The sequence below is a fragment of the Rattus norvegicus genome, chromosome 5, assembly GCF_036323735.1.
Source record: "Rattus norvegicus strain BN/NHsdMcwi chromosome 5, GRCr8, whole genome shotgun sequence".
NCBI classification, from domain to species: Eukaryota; Metazoa; Chordata; class Mammalia; order Rodentia; family Muridae; genus Rattus; species Rattus norvegicus.
In genome coordinates this window covers 33,274,166-33,294,579 of record NC_086023.1, presented here as the reverse complement: position 1 = coordinate 33,294,579, position 20,414 = coordinate 33,274,166, and the positions used below count along the sequence as shown (strand labels likewise).

At 39.6% G+C, this 20,414-nt stretch overlaps 1 protein-coding gene across 1 annotated transcript in view; it reads left to right on the top strand.

Annotated features, from left to right (window-relative positions):
• Positions 1-20,414, top strand: part of Necab1 (N-terminal EF-hand calcium binding protein 1) — a 220,630-nt gene that overhangs the window by 81,128 nt on the left and 119,088 nt on the right. Inside the window, 1 exon segment of the mRNA NM_022302.1 lies at positions 554-651. Within this exon segment, the coding sequence (NP_071638.1) occupies positions 554-651 (98 nt within the window).

Below are 20,414 nucleotides of genomic sequence, written 5' to 3'. Positions count from 1 at the left end.
TAGAAATGAAAAAATGTGATAAACATGCCTTTTGCTCCATTGAAATAAATCTCTGAAGTCACAAGTTGCTTTTATACATGACAGAAGCATGCCCACGGGGAGAGCTGCAGCTGGCCTCCTTTTTGATTTGCAACATCAAACCTTGAGGAAAAGCTAAACTTCCTAAATGTTTCCTAGAAGAAACAAGAACATTTTTACATTTTTCCTCAAATTGCTATCTTAGTGGGATCTGTAATAATCAACTGATAAGAAGGACATTTTATTAACTCAACCTTGCCATCACACTCTGACTCATGTTCTCCTCCACCCCCTTTTTTGTAAGAAAGAACATTTTTGTGGGTAATTATAATCAGCTAGGTTTCTATTTTTTTCTGTTTTACTTTTCTGATAAAATTAGTATCTAGTTTCATTTGAAAGATTTTCAGTTATTATTTATGTAAGGCCAGCATTTGCTTACTAATTTATGAAGTAAATTATCAGTTGTTTATATGATTTTTGTTTTATGATTATATAAACCACAACATAAATTTATTTTAATACTTTCATCTTCCAGAATATTTTTCTCAGCACTTGGGTGAATATGAGAATGTTCTGGCTGCACTTGAAGACCTGAATCTCTCCATCCTGAAAGCAATGGGCAAGACAAAGAAAGTAAGGCAGTGTCAATGGTTGCTCTCTAGAACAATATCTTCCTTAAAAATATTTTCTTGAAACTCAAATGTGTTTCTCAATTTATCACGAAAGTGCAGAGTGCTTCTACCAGTGATGGTTCATTTTTTTTTATATTGACTATATTCTTTCCTCACAGTACATTCGCAAGTATTAACTGTGCACTGGATAATATTTTGTGCTGAGGATACAAAGATACCCAAAGCTATTCTGGAAATTCTTAATGTAGTGGTAATACATGTATGTAAATACATTATTATGTAACAGAGAGGAACCAAGGATGCAAACTTAGTTCACAGTGAAAGAGATATCTGAGGATTTAGAAATCAAGCTCTTAGTTATTCGACAAGAGAGAGATAACAGCACATACAGTGTCAGAAGTGGCCCAGGGCACGCAAAGAAATAAACATGAACAGTAAGCCTAAAAGTTTGGAAAAATAAGAGCTTGACACAGTTGAAGATGAAGCTGGATTAGGGAAGGGTGACATCTTCCATGATGTCACCAAAGCTAAGGATGTAAGCCTACATCCAAGATGCAAATAAGAGAGTATTTCAAGCAGAGATATGAAAGCTCATTCAGTCTTTTGGAAAGAGCACATGATAATCAGTGTGTAATTGAGACAACAATTCGAGGGCACAGAATCAGGAAGGTGGATAAGAAGGCTGGTTAACCAGTTCTGGTGAGAGATGCTTGTATTTGAAGGACAAATTGAGGGTAAATACCAAGACTAGAAAGAAGCGTGCACTTGTGTTTGCCACAATACCTGTAGAATTTGGCAAAATATAGAGTCCCATGGAATCAGGGAGGGGAATGTCTCAAGATAAATCTATTCGTTAGCTTGGTTACTTGGGTAGTGACTTTACCAAGACAGAATGTTGAAAGAAAACCAAGTGTGGGAACGTAACAGGATAAGCTTTTAGACCTGGGTGGTGTCTAAAAGAAGACAATTAAACCACTGGAGAAAGAATCTATTTCTCGTAAGTAACATCTGGTGCTGGAGTTGCAATAAGAGTTGAATGGTGTCATCTAGACACAGGGGCGAAACTAAAATAAGGAGAGAATCTAATCCTGTCCAATAAGAGCACAGCTTTTTTTTTCTTTTTATTATTAACTTGAGTATTTCTTATATACATTTCAAGTGTTATTCCCTTTCCCGGTTTCCGGGCAAACATCCCCCTCCCACCTCCCCTTCCTTATGGGTGTGCCCCTCCCAACCCTCCCCCCATTGCTGCCCTCCCCCCAACAGTCTAGTTCACTGGGGGTTCAGTCTAAGAGCACAGCTTTTGATGGTGATCGGAAGAGAAGGATCCAGGAAGGCTGGGGATGGGGTGGGACGTTTTAAGACAAGCCAGGAACTTGCAATGTTTACGAGTAGAAGAAAAATATTTTAAACTGCAGCGAGTAATTAAATACTGACTGCTATGTAGAAATTAAGAGGTGAGAATTAAATTTTTAACTGTCTGTGAATCAAGTGACACATTAGTATTTAAAAGGCAGGGCAGGTAAGATGTTTTTTAAAGCATACCCAGAATTTCTGAATAAAGACAACAAATTTATACAACTGGAGAAACCACATGAAAAAGCATCTTCAAAATTCAGATGCTTACAGGAAACAGCAAAGTGGTTGTGGGACAGGGCAAGGTCCAGACAGAAGGGGCACTGAACACCTTGATCCACTGGGGAAAAGCCACAGGTTTAAGCAGGGAAGATAAAGCTAAGGAACCCGTGGTGGCAGCTGCCACAACAGGGAGAGTAGTGGTTGGGCTGACACAGAGTGACTTGCTGGGAATTTATGTAAGAAGCACTTGGATCTTGAGATTCCCATCCTCTGCTCAACAAAGACTTTTAGTCAAGCAAGGTTGGAATTTGCAGTTATTTCAAGGGCATAATATTAGATACGGTCTGGGCCATACTAGACATAGGTGACAGATTAATTAAAAGTTTGCATCATAAATGAAAATGCATCCAGTTTTCTTCTCACTAAACTCTCTGAGTCTTGGCCCTATTTTCTCCAGGCAGACAGGAAGACTCTTCTTTCAAAAATGCCAACAGTACAGAATGACAAAACTGAAGCGTCATGAAGGGTACAGTCTGGAAAGATTTCCTGTCCTCTAATACTGACCAACTTGTTCCTGATCCACCTACTGCTATAGATGCAACCTGTGGAGAGGACTCACCAGACTTCTTATAGAGGGCCGAGATGCAACTAGGAGGGAAAGAGAAAAAAAAAAGACAGAAAAGAGTTAACATAAGAATTATGCAGGAAAATCACATTTTTGAAAACATTAATCCCCAACCCCAGCAATGAGCAGAGAGATACTTTGTTGGTGATGCTGTTCTTATATCAGTCAGGGGCAGAAGGGAAGGCAGTATATCTTCATCGGAGCTTGATGCCTGGCTTGGTGGGTAAAGCTGTTTTATGCCTGGGGTATTTAAAAATCAAATCAAATTAAATCAAATCCAGGCAGCACAGCATGAGAGGAGAAAGACAGACCTGTGTTCTGCCATGATACATGGTGCAGGCAGGGAAAGAAGATGTTCATAGACCTGCCCTCTACCCTTCAGCACAGATGCGCTATAGACAAACAGAGACTCGCCCACCACCAGACAGTACACACACACACACACACACACACACACACACACACACACACACATACACACACACACACACACACACCCCAAATCATAGAAACATCTCATCGTGGAAGCTGTAATATGTCACAGTGTGCCTCACAGTACATCCCTCTGTCCACACATCTTCCCTTGCAACTGTCCCTTGCAATGAGTCAGTAGTCTGGATCGAGATCTCTGGATTTTGTGACACCATCGATATTGGATGCTCACTGGGACTCTTCCTTATGATTTTGTTGTTGCTCTCTATCCTGGAGACCCTACTACTTTGGATCAACAGGACTGGCCCTTTCTTGCTTCCCAACTGTTCAAAAAATGATATAGATTACTGGGTGGGTCAACTCGGCGCCCTCAATCTGGGTCTATATAGTAGCTGTGATGGTCAGACCACGGGCTTCCCTTATGGGAACCACCATGTTGAGCTCTTTAGCACGGCTGCAGCTAGGCCACTCAGTGCTGCTATGGACAGGAGGCAGGGTCAGCTCTCCTTCCTACTCTCCCATACTCCTCACTGTGCCCTCAGGGTTGGCTCATTCCCCCTCCCCCATCCAGCATGCCCCACCCCACACAGCACCAGAGCCAGTTAACTTTTGCCCTTGGTTAGTTTATCTCCAAACACGGTCATTTTAAAATCTATGATGGGCCTCTTACTGTAGGCTACTTAAAAGGTGCCAACAAGAAGTTGCCAAGTTCAGTGCTTGCCTAGGAAACACACTACAGCTAGCCTAAGCAACATAGCAAATCCCTGGCTCAAAAATACTAAGGAATAGAAAAAGGGTGTGGTTAGGGCGTATCTCTTGTTTATAGAGCAATTGAACCATGAGATCATAAGTTCGGTTCCCAGTACTACAAATAAATGAATAAAAATCTGTTTGACACATATTGTGCTTTGAATGTGGAATATGCCCCCAAGATTATGTGTTTGAACATTTAATTCCCAGGTGACTTCGCTGCTTTGGAAAGTGGTAGCAGTTTTAGGAGGTAAAGCCAGCCTGGAGAAGTTGGCCAAGGGGGGCAGACCTTGAGGTTTTCTAGCCCTGTTCCACTTCCTGTCTGCTCTTCACTTCTTGTTCTGCCAAGATACAAAAAGGCAAAGAGCCCCAGCGGCTCACTTCTGATACTGTGAAGCTGCCCACCACTGTGCTTTCTCCTGCATGGTAGACAGTACCTGTTCAACCTGTGAGTCAAAATAGAAACATTCTCTCATAAGTCAATTCTTATTAGATAGATAGAGCAGTGAGAAAATCGGCTAACACAAAGTGCCTTTCCTCTTCATTCTTTAGGTCTCATCTTTAGTGGCCTCATTAAAATATTGTCTTGCTACCCTGTCTACAAAGTTTCACCTCCATTACCAGATCCACTTGTTTGTGGCTATTGACCATATCAATGAATAATTTTGAGTAACTATGTAATTAAAAATGTTTCTGCAGAAAACAAAAGAAATGTCTTTATTTGTTTATTTATTTTACTTGACACAGTTGCTCTAAGCCCTGGAAAGATCCTCACAATTGAAATTTTCTTCCAGTATTAAATAAATGTAGTTAAAGGAGCATCCATACAGTAAAAAAGCTAAAAACTTCAATTCCTTGTAGAAAAAAAAGACTGAACCCCCAGTGAATGGGATGTTGTGGGGAGGATGGGGGGAGGAACACCAATATAAAAGGGGGGAGGGTTAGGGGGATGTTGGCCTGGAAACCAGGAAAGGGAATAACAATTGAAATGTAAATAAGAAATACCCAATTTAGTAAAGATGGAGAAAAAAAAGATTCTAAGTTCTAGAAGCCTTCAAAGTTGTTTTTTAAAATAGGGTAAAATGAGCATATAATCTTTTTTATTTTTATACAAGCATGCACTAAAATCCTGTTCTTTTTCTTGTGTTAATACAATGAAACCTTGTGACATTTAAAGCAAAGCCAATCTTTTATTTTCATCTCTTAAGTAGAATTTTTTTTGACATTGACCCTTAACCCGTGTTTCATTTATATAATACTTCTTAATCTATGAAAACATCTTTTTCTAAAAGAAAAAGTGAAACAGTAGAAAATAAAATTAGACATCATATCTTAGTATGGTAGCTTAAAGATGGGTATGAAAGGCAGACATTCCAACACCTTTCAAGGCACTGGCGAACCGTTATCTCCCCTGTGTTGCCAGCATGGGGAAGTCGGCTAACTGACAGCCAGCATTTCTCTTTTAGAAGCCTGGTATATTTTTATCCAGATGAAAAAATCCTTCCTCCGTGGGAAGGGCTGACATTCCAGGCTTTTAAGAAAAGTGAACTACAAGTCATTTGTGGTATCTTCACTGGCAGTAAATCTGCTTGCCATATCAGAGAAGAGATAAATGGGTTCTGACTGTTTAACTCAAGACCCCCAACCCCAGGAAGTGAGTCAGGACAGATACACTGTACCATGGTCACTGTAGAATTATGATGAAGCCAAAGTTTGTCATGTGTTGGTATTGATAACGCTTAGGAGGTTCTTCAAAGCTAAAGTGAAGAATAAGAGTTTTTAAACCCTACTTTTTTCTAATTTTTCATTTAGAAATCAATTTTAAGCAAGGATATCTTTTTTATCTTTATTAACTTGAGTATTTCTTATTTACATTTCGATTGTTATTCCCCTTCTCGGTTTCCGGGCCAACATCCCCCTAACCCCTACCCTTCCTCTTCTTTATGGGTGTTCCCCTCCCCATCCTCCCCCCATTGCCGCCCTCCCCCCAACAATCACGTTCACTGGGGATTCAGTCTTAGCAGGACCCAGGGCTTCCCCTTCCACTGGTGCTCTTACTAGGATATTCATTGCTACCTATGAGGTCAGAGTTCAGGGTCAGTCCATGTATAGTCTTTAGGTAGTGGCTTAGTCCCTGGAAGCTCTGGTTGCTTGGCATTGTTGTTCATAAGGGGTCTCGAGCCCCTTCAAGCTCTTCCAGTCCTTTCTCTGATTCCTTCAACAGGGGTCCCGTTCTCAGATCAGTGATTTGCTGCTGGCATTCGCCTATGTATTAAGCAAGGATATCTTACAGTATATCTTTACTATTTGGGGCTATGAGTCCTGGTTTCTAGAAGAGTCAGACCTCTGTCATTCTTGGTTCTTATATCTGCCTTTGGGGTTCGCTTTCTTTAGCAACTCTGGACACCTTTACTTCAAACTTTCCCTACTTCTGGTATTCCGATTTCCCTAGTACTTAGCATCTGAGCTTCTCTGAGACATGTGTTTCTCTCAATATTTAAATATTATGATGTATTCTGAGTTTTATTATCAGTACAAAAATGAATAAATATTCATGATTCTAAGATTTATCATAAAAAAAATACCGCTCTTTTCAGGCAAAATAGGACTCAAGCGGTGCGTCAAATACTAAAGTACCTTTAGGCTCACAGGAGACAGGCATATCCATCCTTTGTTGTTGTGACATTTTACATGGGTTTTTAGAGTAAAATGGAAGTTAATTCTTGGACTTTATGGTAAAATAATTTCCAAACAGCTTATTTGACAACCCATTGGTTCCTCCCTCTTTTTCATGCAAATTGGTGTAGTAAGGAGGTCATGGGAAACAAGGTAGAAGGGTCTCAAGGCCACAGATTGAGTGCAGCAAGAGAAGGTCTGACCCAGGTCTAAGCTTTAGAACCTTCTGTGCAGACTTCTGCCCAATAGTTGGCAAAAGGTAACACTAAACTATTCAATTAAATTGTATATGGCACAGTCCTCTCATTAGAGGTCTTTGCCAACCTGAAAAAGTGCATAACTGCTGACCCAAAAACTAAGCAGTTTTTGGCAGAAGACCCCACTACCTGGCACTGGACAAAGGGGAACAAACCTGAGGTGAGCAAACAAATGTGAGGTGATGTGAAGGTGAGAAGAGTGTTGAACTTACTGATACCATTTGTGAGGAGACCTAAGTAATTAACCCATACAGAGCATCTGCAAGGCAATGGCTGAGAGGGTAGAGAACAGAGCTCATAGCCAAGGCTGGGCTGCCTCGGGACTTGGATTGCCTCTCCTTTGGTAACCCTGGCTCTTTCTCGCCACTGCTGAAGCCAGCCCCTATTCTGGTGGCTGATGTGACTTACTATAGTCAAGTTACCAGATGAATGCTACTGGCTCATCTTTGCTGCCAACACAATGTTTGAGTGCCTATGAGGAAGATGGAGATGAGGGTGTAGGTTGACGTCATTATGTAGGTAAAGGCAGGTATAAGATAAAATGAGGCCTGTTGTTGGATGAGAAGAAAGGGAGGCAGGTGTTGTGGTATAATATAAAATAGTTTTTTTTATCCTGCATTAGTGCTGGTACCATAGGGACCATGGCATACATGGCATCTGTGGGATATTTTCATCTTAGTCAACAAAGCGTCTCTCCTGCTAAGCTCCATCCCATCTCACACTGCCAATGGCTACTCTCTGAGCCTAGAAGAAATCTCTCTACCATCTAGTTCCCAAAGCAGGTTGCCACCACGCCAGGCATACACATCCCAATTCCGTGGTGGACCCAGTGTGTCCCCCTACCACACACTCTCTTGAACTTAAGTCGCCACATGAAAAACACACCACACAATAACCTCTGATCCAATTGATAAGATATAATTGCCCATCTAAACAGCACAAAATCCTATACACATCTACCTCTTTAAAATAGTCATAACAACCTGTAAATGTGCAGAGAGAAATATTAACATCCGCCTCCATGTTCTCTGGGCTGTTCCCCACTTCTCGCTCAGGTCTCCTTCCTCTCTAAAACTTTTCTCCTGCCCATCCATCCTTCTCGTCCAATGACAGGCCTCTTTCTTATCCTGTACCTGCCTTCACCTACATAATGACATCAACCTACAGGCTGAACAGAGGTTTTATTACTTTTTTTTATTGGAAATTTTTATTAACATTTCAAATGTCATTCCCCTTCCCAGTTTCCCAGCCATAAGTCCCCCACCCCATCCTCCTCCCCTTCTTCTACAAGGGTGTTCCCCTCCCCAACCACCTCCCTTCCTTCCTCCCCCGCCCCGACATTCCCCTACACTGGTGGGGGGGGTGGCCAGCCTTGGCAGGACCAAGGGCTTCTACTCCCATTGGTGCCCAACAAGGCCATCCTCTGCTACATATGGAGCTGGAGCCATGGGTCTGTCCATGTGTACTCTTTGGATGGTGGTTTAGTCCCTGAGAGCTATGGAGGTTGATATTGTTGTTCTTATGGAGTTGCAAGCCCCTTCAGCTCCTTCAGTCCCTTCTCTAATTCCTCCAATGGGGACCCTATTCTCAGTTCAATGATTTGCTGCTGGCATTCACCTCAGAATAGAGAGAGGTTTTAGAAGGAGAAGGAGGAGCAGAGAGGGAGAAGCAGAATGGAGGCAGATATAAACAGTCCTCGCCATGCATCTCTATGTAGATACAGATTGTTACGAATAATTCTTAAGGGATGGATTTCTATAGGTAAATTTCTTATCTAGGTAGGTGGTTTATATCCTTATCAATTGGTTGTAAGTTAATTGTGTGGATATATTGTACATTGAGTATTTAACATATCAATCTGGTTATTGGGTTATATTTTGCTGAGTAATGATTTCACTGGGTTGTTGGGAGTGTGATCAGAGTCCGTGACAGGAAGCCATGCTAGGCTATAAAATGCTTGGGACTAGCATGGCATAAGGCCACATTAGCATGGCCCACAGAACGCAATGTGAGTCTCAGGCTTGGTAACAACCCCCCAAGAGGACAGTATGTGAAAACAGCTGACAGAGAAACAACTAGAGCGTGCGCAGATCCACACAGAGTAGGAACTTGTGGGAACCGGTCATGCTCTTTTTTAATTATACTGCAACTTGAGGGTGCTGAGGAGATGGCTCTGTGGCTAAGAGCACTTGCTATGCTTGTAGAGGACCTAAGTTCAGTTCCCAGCACCCACTTAACACAGCTTATAACTGTCTGTGTTCCAGGGATCCCAGCACCCACTTCTAGCTGCATAGGCATTTTTACACAGGGGGCACACATATAGACAAGCAGCTACACATGCATATGTTCAAATATACTTAGAAACAATGGGGCCTAGGGAAAAAAATAGACAAATCAGCCTTTTCATAGTTATTTAGAGTTTTCAGTATTCTTTAATGTGCATCACTCTTTTCTCTTCTTTATAATTAATTTTTATTTATTTTTTGATTTCTTTATAAATTTATTTTTCTTGGACATTATATGTATTTACATTTCAAATGCTATCCTCTTTCTCCTCTCTCCCATACTCCTTTCCCCCCTTAAGCTGCTACTGTGAGGGCGCTCCCATTCCCACCCCCCCACTCCAACCTCAACGCCCTGGCATTACTCTACATTGGGGAAACAAACCTTCATGGGACCAAGGGCTTTTCCTCCCATTGATTCCAGACAATGCCATTCTCTGTCACATATGTGGTTGGAGTCATGAGTCCCTGCATATGTACTCTTTGGTTGGTGGTTTACTCCGTGGGAGCTCTGGTGGGGTTTGGTTGGTTGATATTGTTGTTCTTCCAATGGTGTTGCAAACCCCTTCAGCTCCTTCAGAATTTTCTCTAACTCCTCATTTGTGGTTCCCCTTGCTCAGTCCAACGGTTAGCTGCAACCATTCTCATCTGTATCAGTTGAGCTCTGGCAGAGCCTCTCTGGAGACACCCATATCTGGCTCCTGTCAGCAAGCACTTCTTGGCATAAGCAATAGTGACTGAGTTTGGGGACAGCATATGGGATGGATCTCTAAGTGGGGCAGTTTCTTCACTCCCTGCTCTACTCTTTGTCCCTGTATTTCCTATGAGTATTTTGTTCCCCCAATCTAAGAAGGAATAAAGCATCCACATTTTGGCCTTCCTTTTTCTTGAGTTTCATATGATCTTTGAATTTTTTTTCTTTGGCATTCCAAGCTTTTGGGATAATATCCACTTATCAGTGAGTGCATACCATGTGTGTTCTTTTGTGACTTGGTTACCTCACATAGGATGATATTTTCTTGTTCCATTTATTTGCCTATGAATTTCATAAAGTCATTGTTTTTGATAGCTGAGTAATATTCCATTGTGTAGATGTACCACATTTTCTGTATCAATTCCTCTGTTGAAAGACATCTGGGTTCTTTCTAGCTTCTGGCTATTATAAATAAGGCTGCTATGAACATAGTGGGGCATATGTTGGGGCATCTTTTGGATATATGCCCAGGAGTGGTATAGCTGGATCTTCAGGTAGTAATATGTTCGATTTTCTTGAGGAACCACCAGACTGATTTCAAGAGTGATTGTACCAGCTGGCAATCCCGCCAACAATGGAGGAGTGTTCCTCTTTTCTCACATCCTCACCAGCATCTGCTGTCACCTGAGTTTTTGACATGAGCCATTCTCACTGGTGTGAGGTAGAATCTCAGAGTTGCTTGATTTGCATTTCCCCACTGACTAAGAAAGTTGAACATTTCTTTAGGTACTTCTCAGCCATTCAATATTCCTCAGTTGAGCATTCTTTGTTTAGCTCTGTACCCCATTATTAAAAAGCGTTATTTGATTCTCTGGTGGCTAACTTTTTGAGTTCGTTGTATACATTGGCTATTAGCCCTCTGTCAGACATAGGATTGGTAAAAATCTTTTCCCAATCTGTTGGTTGCTCTTTTGTCCTATTGACAGTATCCTTTGTATTACAAAAGCTTTGCAATTTTATGAGGTCCCATTTGTCAATTCTTGATCTTAGAGCATAAACTACTGGTCTTCCATTTAGGATAATTTCCCCTGTGCCTGTGTGTTTGAGGCTTTTCCCCACTTTCTGTTCTATTAGTTTTAGTGTATGTGTTTTATGTAGAAGTCCTGGATCCACTTGGACTTGAGCTATGTACAAGGAGAAAAGAATGAATCAATTTGCCTTCTACACGCTGACCTCCAGTTGAACCAACACCATTTGTTGAAAATGCAATCTCTTTACCAGTGGATGGTTTTAGTTCCTTTGTCAAAGATGAAGTTTTGTGGATAGGTTTGTGGATTCATTTCTGGGTCTTCAATTCTATTCCATTGAACTACCTGCCTGTCTTTGTACCAATACCATGCAGTTTTTATCACAATTGTTCTGTAGTATAGCTTGAGGTCAGGGATGGCGATTCTCCCAGAAGTTCTTTTACTGTTGAGAATAGTTTTCCCTATACTGTTTTTTTTTTTGATATTCCAAATGAATGTGCAAATTGCTCTTTCTAACTCTGTGAAGAATTGAATTGGAAGACTGATGAGGACTGCATTGAATCTGTAGATTGTTCTCAGAAAAGGGACCATTTTTACTATATTAATCCTGCCAATCCATGAGCATGGGAGAGCTTACCATCTTCTGAGATCTTCAATTCTTCAGAGACTTGAAGTTCCTGTCACACAGATCTTTCACTTGCTTGGTTAGAGTCACACCAAAATATTTTATATTATTTGGGACTATTGTGAAGGGTGTAGTTTCCCTAATTTCTTTCTCGGCCTGTTAATCCTTTGAGTAGAGGAAGGCTACTGATTTGTTTGAGTTAATTTTATACCCCAACACTTTGCTGAAGTTGTTTATCAGATTAAGTAGTTCTCTGGTGGAACTTTTGGGGTCACTTAAGTACACTATCATATCATCTGTAAATAGTGATCTTTTGATTGAATAGGTAGGGAGAGAATGCACAGTCTTGTCTAGTCCCTGATTTTAGTGGGATTGTTTCAAGTTTTTCTCCATTTAACTTATGTTGGCTATGGTTTGCTGTATATAACTTTTACTATGTTTAGGTAAGGGCCTTGAATTCCTGATCTTCCCAAGACCTTTATCATAAAGAGGTGTCAAATTTTTGTCAAGATGCTTTCTCAGCATCTAATGAGATGATGATGTGTTTTTTTTCTTTGAGTTTGTTTATACAGTGGATTACATTGATAGATTTCCATATACCGAACCATTTCTGCATCCCTGGGATGAAACCTAATTGATCCTGATGGATGATCAGTTTGATATGTTCTTGGATTCAGTTTTTGAGAATCTTATTGAGTATTTTGGCATCAATATTCATAAGGAAAATTGGTCTGAAGTTCTCTTTCTTTGTAGAGTTTTTGTGTTTTTTAGGTATGAGTCTAACTGTGGCTTCATAGATCAAATTGGGCAGTATGACTTCGTTTCTATTTTCTGGAACAGTTTGGAGAGCATTGGTAATAGGTCTTCTTGGAAGATCTAATAGAATTATGCACTAAACCCATCAGGTCCTGGGTTTTTTGTTTTGTTTTGTTTTGTTTTGTTTTGTTTTTGATTGGGAGACTTTTAATGACCCTTTCTATTTCTTTATGGGTTATGGGATGGTTTAGATGGTTTATCTGATCCTGATTTAACTTTGGCACCTGATAGCTGTTTGGAAAATTGTTCATTTCATCCAGATTTTTCAGTTTTGTTGAGTATAGTCTTTTGTAGGAGGATCTGATAATTTTTTTTAATTTCCTCTGTTTCTGTTGTTATGTTTCTCATTTCATTTCTGATTTTGTTTATTTGGATATACTCTCTGTGCCCTCTGGTTAGTCTGGCTAGGGGTTTATTTATCCATCTTGTTTATTTTCTCAAAGAACCAACACCTGGTTTTCTGGATTCTTTGTACAGTCCTTTTTGTTTCTACACGGTTGATTTCAGCCCTGAGTTTGAGTATTTCCTGCCTTCTACTACTCCTGGGTGGATTCACTTCTTTTTGTTCTACAGCTTTCAGGTGTGCTGTCAAGCTGCTAGTGTATGTTCTCTCCAGGTTCTTTTTGGAGACACTCAGACCTATGAGTTTTCCTCTTAGCACTGCTTTCATTGTGTCCCATAATTTTGGATATGATGGGACTTCATTTTCGTTAAATTCTAAAAAGTCTTTACTTTTTTTCTTTATTTCTTCCTTGACTAAGTTATCAATGAGTAGAGCACTGTTCAGCTTCCATATGTATGTGGGCTTTCTGTCGTTTTTGTTGTTGTTATTGAAGACCAGTCTTAGTCCATGGTGATCTGACAGGATGCATGGGATTATCTTAATCTTCTTGTATCTGTTGAAGCCTGTTTTGTGACTAATTATATGGTCAGTTTGGAGAAGGTACCATGAGGTGCTGAGAAGAAGGTGTATTCTTTTGTTTTTAAAATGAAACGTTCTATAGATATCTGTTAAATCTATTTGGTTCATAACTTCTGTTAGTTTCACAGTGTCTCTGTTTAGTTTCTGTTTGCATGAGCTGTCCTTTGATGAGTGTGGGGTGTTGAAGTCTCCCACTATTATTGTGTGAGGTACAATTTGTGCTTTGAGCTTTAGTAAAGTTTCTTTTATGAATTGTGTGCCCTTTGACTTGGAGCATGGATTTCAGAATTGAGAGTTCATTTTGGTAGATTTTTCTTTTGATGAGTATGAAGTGCCCTTCCTTAACTTTTTTGATAACTTTTGGTTGAAAGTCAATTTTATTCAATATTAGAATGGCTACTCCAGCTTGTTTCTTTGGACTATTTGCTTGGATTTTTTTTTCTCAGCCTTTTATTCTGAGAAGTGTCTGTCTTTGTCTCTAAGATGTGTTTCCAGTATGCAGCAAAATGTTGGGTCGTGTTCATGCATCCAGTCTGTTAGTCTATGCCTTTTTATTGGGAAATTGAGTCCATTGATGTTGAAAGATATTAGGAACCAATGATTGTTGTTTCCTGTTATTTTTTGTTGTTAGAAGTAGAATTATGTTTTTGTGGCTATATTCTTTTGGGTTAGTTGAAATTAGATTTCTTTCTTGCTTTTTTTCTGGGCTATAGTTTCCCTCCTTATATTGGAGTTTTCCATGTATTATTCTTTGTAGGGTTGGATTTGTGGAAAGATACTGTGTAAATTTGGTTTTCTCATGGGTTATCTTGGTTTCTCCATCTATGGTAATTGAGAATTTTACTGAATATAGTAGCCTTGGTTTGCATTTGTGTTCTCTTAGGGTCTTCATGACATCTGCCAAGCATCTTTCACAGTGTATGTTGAGAATAATTCTGATAGGTCTGCATTTATTTGTTACTTTACCTTTTTCTCTTACTGCTTTTAATATTCTTTCTTTCTTTTTTTAGTGCATTTGTTGTTTTCACTATTATGTGACAGGAGGAATTTTGTTTCTGGTCCAATCTATTTGGAGTTCTGCAGGCTTCTTGTATACTTATGGGAATCTCTTTCTTTAGGTTAGGGAAGTTTTCTTCTATAAGTTTGTTAAAGATATTTACTGACCCTTTAAGTTAGGCATCTTCACTCTCCTCTACACCTATTATCCTTAGGTTTGGTCTTCTCATTGTATCCTGGATTTCCTGGATGTTTGGGGTTAGGAGCTTTTTGCGTTTTACATTTTCTTTGACAGTTGTGTCAATGTTTTCTATGATATCTTCTGCCCATGAGATTCTCTCATCTATCTCTTGTATTCTGTTGGTGACACTTGCGTCTATGACTCTTGATCTCTTTCTTAGGTTTTCTATCACCAGGGTTTTCTCCTTTTGTGATTTCTTTATTGTTTCCATTTCCATTTTTAGATCCTGAATGGTTTTGTCCAATTTCTTCAACCGTTTGGTTGTTTTTTGTGTTTCCTCTTTAAGGGCTTTTACCTGTTTCCTGTGTTGTCCTGTATTTCTTTATGGGAGTTATTTATGTCCTTCTTAAAGTCCAACAACATCATCACTAGATGTGATTTTAATTCATAATCTTTCTTTTTCAGTGTGTTGGCATATCCAGGACTTACTGTGGTGGGAGAACTGGCTTCTGATAATGCCAAGTGTGCTTGGTTTCTGTTGCTTAGGTTCTTGCACTTTCCTCTTGCCATCTGGTTTTCTCTGGTGTTAGCTGGTCTTGCTATCTCTGACATTGTATTAAAACTCCTGTAAGCCTGTATGTCAGCTCTCCTGGAAGGATTTGTGTACTGAGAGCTCTGGCACAAGGTCTGCTCCGGGTGCAGTTTGCAAACTGGAAAGATCCTATCCCAGACTACTCCTTGGTTCCTTGTTCTGAGGACTCTGGGCAGGATACTCTGAGGAGAAGTGGTAGTCTTACCTGAGCTCTCAGCTGTGTCAGCACTCCTAGGAGACCATCTCTCTCCTGGCAGTATCTGGGTCCAGAGAGCTGTGGCACAGTATCACCTCTGAGTATAGACAGAAACCAGATGCTCATTCCTTCATCTTTTCATAACAAATGCCAAGGCAACATCAGTAAATATTTTCACACACTAACTTTGTGTGAGATTCGACTATCTTGTTCCATTGACAAAACTGTGTCTGCTAACATAGCTGAAGAGCAGTTAACTTTCAGATACTTAACACATTTAAAAATGTGAAAATCCCAATCATCCTTTGTTTTTCTATTCTTAAGATTTTCCCCCTCTGTTTTGCCATTGTTATATAAATTTTGTAGCTGGCTTTTACTCTTTATAAATGCATTTAATTAGAGTTGATAAAATGTGTACGAATCTCAAACTTTGTAATATTTCAAGAGAACCATTTATATTTCATCTGTGTACTTTTTAAAGTACATGCATGTCTTAGGGTTTTACTGCTGTGAACAGACACCATGACCAAGGCAACTCTTATAAGGACAACATTTAATTGGGGCTGGCTTACTGGTTCAGAAGTTCAAGTCATTATCATCAAAGCAGGAACACAACAACATCCAGGCAAACATAGTACAGGAGGAAGTGAGAGTTCTATATCTGAAGGCTGCTAGCAGAATATTGGCTTCCAGGCAGCTCAGATGAGGGCATTAAACCCATGCCCACAGTGACACACCTACTCCAACAAGGCCATATCTTTTAATAGTGCCACTCTCTGGGCTGAGCATACACAAACCATCACAATGCATTTCTGTTTATTGAACCTGACTTTTCTCTCTTACTAAATTTTTATAGTATTTATACTATAAAAATATTTAATAAAGATTCAAATGATTTCTTAGATCAGTCCATAAAGCATTTCTATTTGGTATCTCATGAACAGTGTTTTTGTGAATGACTTTCATAAGTGCCCTCAGCAACTTTGCTGGCCACTCTCTTGAGTAGATATGCCATCAGTGAAGAGGGGTTAGCTTCTTTTGTTACTGTTCTAGGCTTAAGCCCTGAGATCTGTTGCCACCATAGCCCTGTGTGTCTTCCATGAAAACCAACTAGTCTCTACAGTCTGTCACTTCTTATGTCTTCCTCCACTTTGCTAATAAAAAACTTTAAAATTGATGTGATGATTTGTATATCACTCAGCCCAGGGAGTGGCACTATTCGAAGGTGTGGTCACTGTGGCAATAGGCTTTAATATCCTCACCCTCGCTACCTTGAAATCAGTTTTCCACTAGCAGGTTTCAGATGAAGATATAGAACTCAGCTCCTTCTGTACCATGCTTGTCTGGATGCTGCCATGTTCCCACCTTGATGATAATGGACAGAACCTCTGAACATGTAAGTCAGCCCCAGTTAAATGTTGTCCTTTATAAGACTTGCCTTGGTCATGGTGTCTGTTCACAGCAGTAAAACCTTAAGACAGTTTATATGCATTGTTATTCTATAAGACAATAATACATTGTCTCTCCTTTAGAGCATTGTACAAACCAGGTACAGTTTTTTTAGAATTTAACCTACTAACTAAATATTACATATCAAACATCTTTAAAACTTCGGTGGATTTTTTCATATATTTTAATTTAGAAGACAAAAAATAGCAAAACCTGAACAAAATAAAAATATGCATTAAATTAATTGCTAATGCATCAATGCAAATAATAAATATATACTTGATGTTAAATGAGGAGAGACCAGTATCACCTGAGTGACCACAAATTAGAGTCTTCCATGAGCACCAAAGAATGTGCAGAATTTTAATGAAGGGCAGATAGGAGAGTCAGTGAATGGTGACATTTCTTTGACCTTTTAAAGAGACACTTTTCAAGGCTGGCTCTGCTACAAGCACTCTCCCATTCACAGAAAAGTTGTCATTTGGAATGGGTGGAACCAGAGTGCAGTGTGCAAATTTACAAAGTTTCATTCTATTCACTGTTTCTTGATGTATATAAATGGCAGGCAGTGATCTTGGAAAACATCTTGAGTTGACATGATTTAGGATAGCTCAGCAGAGTCCTAGCAGTACAGCTCAGGATTCCGAGCTCTTCTAGCACTCAAAATACCCTAGATTTGATCCCCAGCCTGTAGACGACAGTACAAAATGCCAACAAATTCGTACAACTGTGACAGAAGCCCACTGACACCCCCGAAAGCAGGGAGACCCCCCCCTCAAAAAATCACATTCTGTGATTACACTGTGTTGGGATGGAAATTGCAGCTTGCATTTGGACAAACCACACCAGGCCAACATGGTTCCACTTGGAGAGGTTTATTGGGATGGCGGAGACAAGAGGGTGGAGGAGAGGGAGAAGAGAGAGAAAGAAAAGAGGAAGGGGGAAGCAAAGGTCTGCCTTTTATTTGAAATGTGATGTAACTGCTCCCAGGTGAAGGTGAAGCTGAACCAAAGGTATGCTGGGAATGTATGGCCATTGCCATGGCAACAGATGCTCAGGTGACATCACTGCTGGAGGCAAAAGCAGTTCCTGATACCAACACATTATATTATTTGATAATCTTCCCAATATTTCTAACCCTCTGCTTCTTGCTTTCCCCTCAGTCAATAACAAGAAACTATAAGAAATTATTTTATTTTAGATCCTAGACTTAAGATTTTTGAATCAGTATTTCCTTTAATGTGGATTTTTAAAAATTATCTACCTAAAATCGCTAACTACAACACATATGTTCTTAGTAAAACGTTTATTTCTAGGGCTGGAGAAATGGCTCAGTGGTTAAGAGCACTGACTGCTCTTCCGGAAGTCCTGATTCAATTCCCCGCAACCATATGGTGGCTGTAATGAGATCTGATGCCCTCTTCTGGTGTATCTGAAGGAAACCACAATGTGCTAACTTACATGAAATAAACAAATGAGTAAATACATAAATAAATACATACATAAATACATAAATAAATACATAAAAAGAAAGTTTATTTCTACTCGGTAAGGTGATGTGTACACAGTACACTATTTTAACACAAACATCTGGCTTATCTTGCTGAAGGCTATATTTCTGAACTACAGCTGTTGGAGTGAATTTATAGACCTTTTCCAAAAGAATTAATCTTTGAAAGAAAGGCAAATAAGAACTGTCATGGGGCTACACAACACAACTTGCTATTCATCTGTCAAGAGAATCACATTTGATGTGACTCATTTCTTTTGCCTGAAGAGAAAAAAAAAAAGCAGGGAAAGAGATTCAAAAATTGCTTGGCACTGTATTTCTCAGAACTGACAGGCATCAATTATGATCACAAGAAAGGTATTATTCTCTAAATGTAGATAATTACATTTATTTATTTATTACTTGCTTGCTTGTTTATTTTTCATTGTGTGTGTGTGTGTGTGCATAAGTATCCACATTATTTTGCCCTTTCCATATTCTTGCTTGTTTCCTGTCATCTCCAAAACTGAGGATGTTTGCTTCAGTCATAATATTTTTCTCCTTTCTTCTTGAGAAGCCTGTCTGTGCATAGTTTGTCACATTTCTCTGTTCATGTATGTGTTCTTCTAGGTATTTCAATGAATGCTAGAGATGGGGTTTTCCCCACTACTTCCAATAAGAACTACTTATTGATATGTAGAAAAACTTTAATGAGGAATGTCGTCGTTGATCTGGTTGATTTTAGGTTATTAGCAACTATAAGTAAATCAAGAAGCAGGAAGCCAAGGCTGCTAGGACTGCATTGCCCTTGAGTTTATTTTCACATGATCCAAGCACAGAGCATAGATAAAACCCAAGAATATTTGCTTACAACATAGGAGCAATTTCGTTAAATGTTCAGAACATATTTCTGCAAAGACTTTTCTTTATTTGGTCAGGAGCATCAACTTACATAGTTATTAGTCTTTCCTCCCATAATCATATGCGCTTCCATATCATTTTGATTACTAATGTTTCAACTGGAAGGAGTTTGGCTGGTAGGAAGGTTAGTGAGTATGTGTTACCTCTCTTGTGGTAGAGAAATGCGTTACCTTCTGTTGTGATTTGAACCTGAAACATCCCTAAGAGACTCAGTGCCACTCCATGTTTCTATTTAGATAAACTCTAGAATCTTTAGATGTAGAACTTAGATGAAAGGTCAGAGGGCATGAGCTTTTGGTGCTATATTGTACCTACTCATTCTTTAGGCTTCCTTCCTGGTCTGGCTGTGATGTGAACTACTTTACTCTGCCACACCCTCTCCACCATGATACACTGAAACTTATGAGTACTTTTCTCCCACAGATTTCTATGTCGTGTATTTTTATCACAGAAATGAAAAAACTAACTGATGTACCACATTAGTACCAGAGAAGCGACGTCATTTCTGTGACTAAACCTGCCTAAGTGATTCTTAGGATTTTAGAGCTGGACTACTGAAGCAACTGGAAATTTGAGTATATACATGGAAGATACCTTAGAGTTCTGTAAGCTCAGTTAAATGGGTGTGGTTTTGATGGGCACTAAGAGACTGGAATGAATACTGATAGTAATGTATGCTATGGGATTCCTGATGGGACTGAGTATAAGTCATTCAACATTGCATTCTGTTAAACAGTTTTTCTACATCTTGCCCATGCCCTAAGAATTCAAATGAGGTTGAACTAGAAGTCAATGGACTAACTCATTAGGTCATTCAGGTTTCAATATAGAATAGCATTCAGGCTGTGGTCATTGCTGACTGCCTTTATCTAGGGTTGCAGCAAAAACTGCAGAGAGCAAAATTCAGCACCAAAGGGCATGAAAAGCATGCAGTAAATTGAACATTAAGGAGAAAATGCTTTGTCGTTGTTAAATAAGCGAACTCTGTGAAAAAGAGGTCTACCACTTTGGGCTGAAATAATAGGAAAGTTACCTTTGAAGAAGCTCTCAGGACCCCTCTTGGTACAGGCGGAAGGGTGAAAATCGCAGACTCCTTTTAAAGAGGACTCCTTCAGAAAAAAAGATTGCTTCTTGGGTATCTTGCTTTCCAAGAACTGCAGAAGTATTTTTGGTTCATTCACCCAGGTACTGGGAGACTACTAGAGCTCTGGTCCAGGAGGGTCCTGCCATTGTTCAAACAGACAACAGAGTGTGA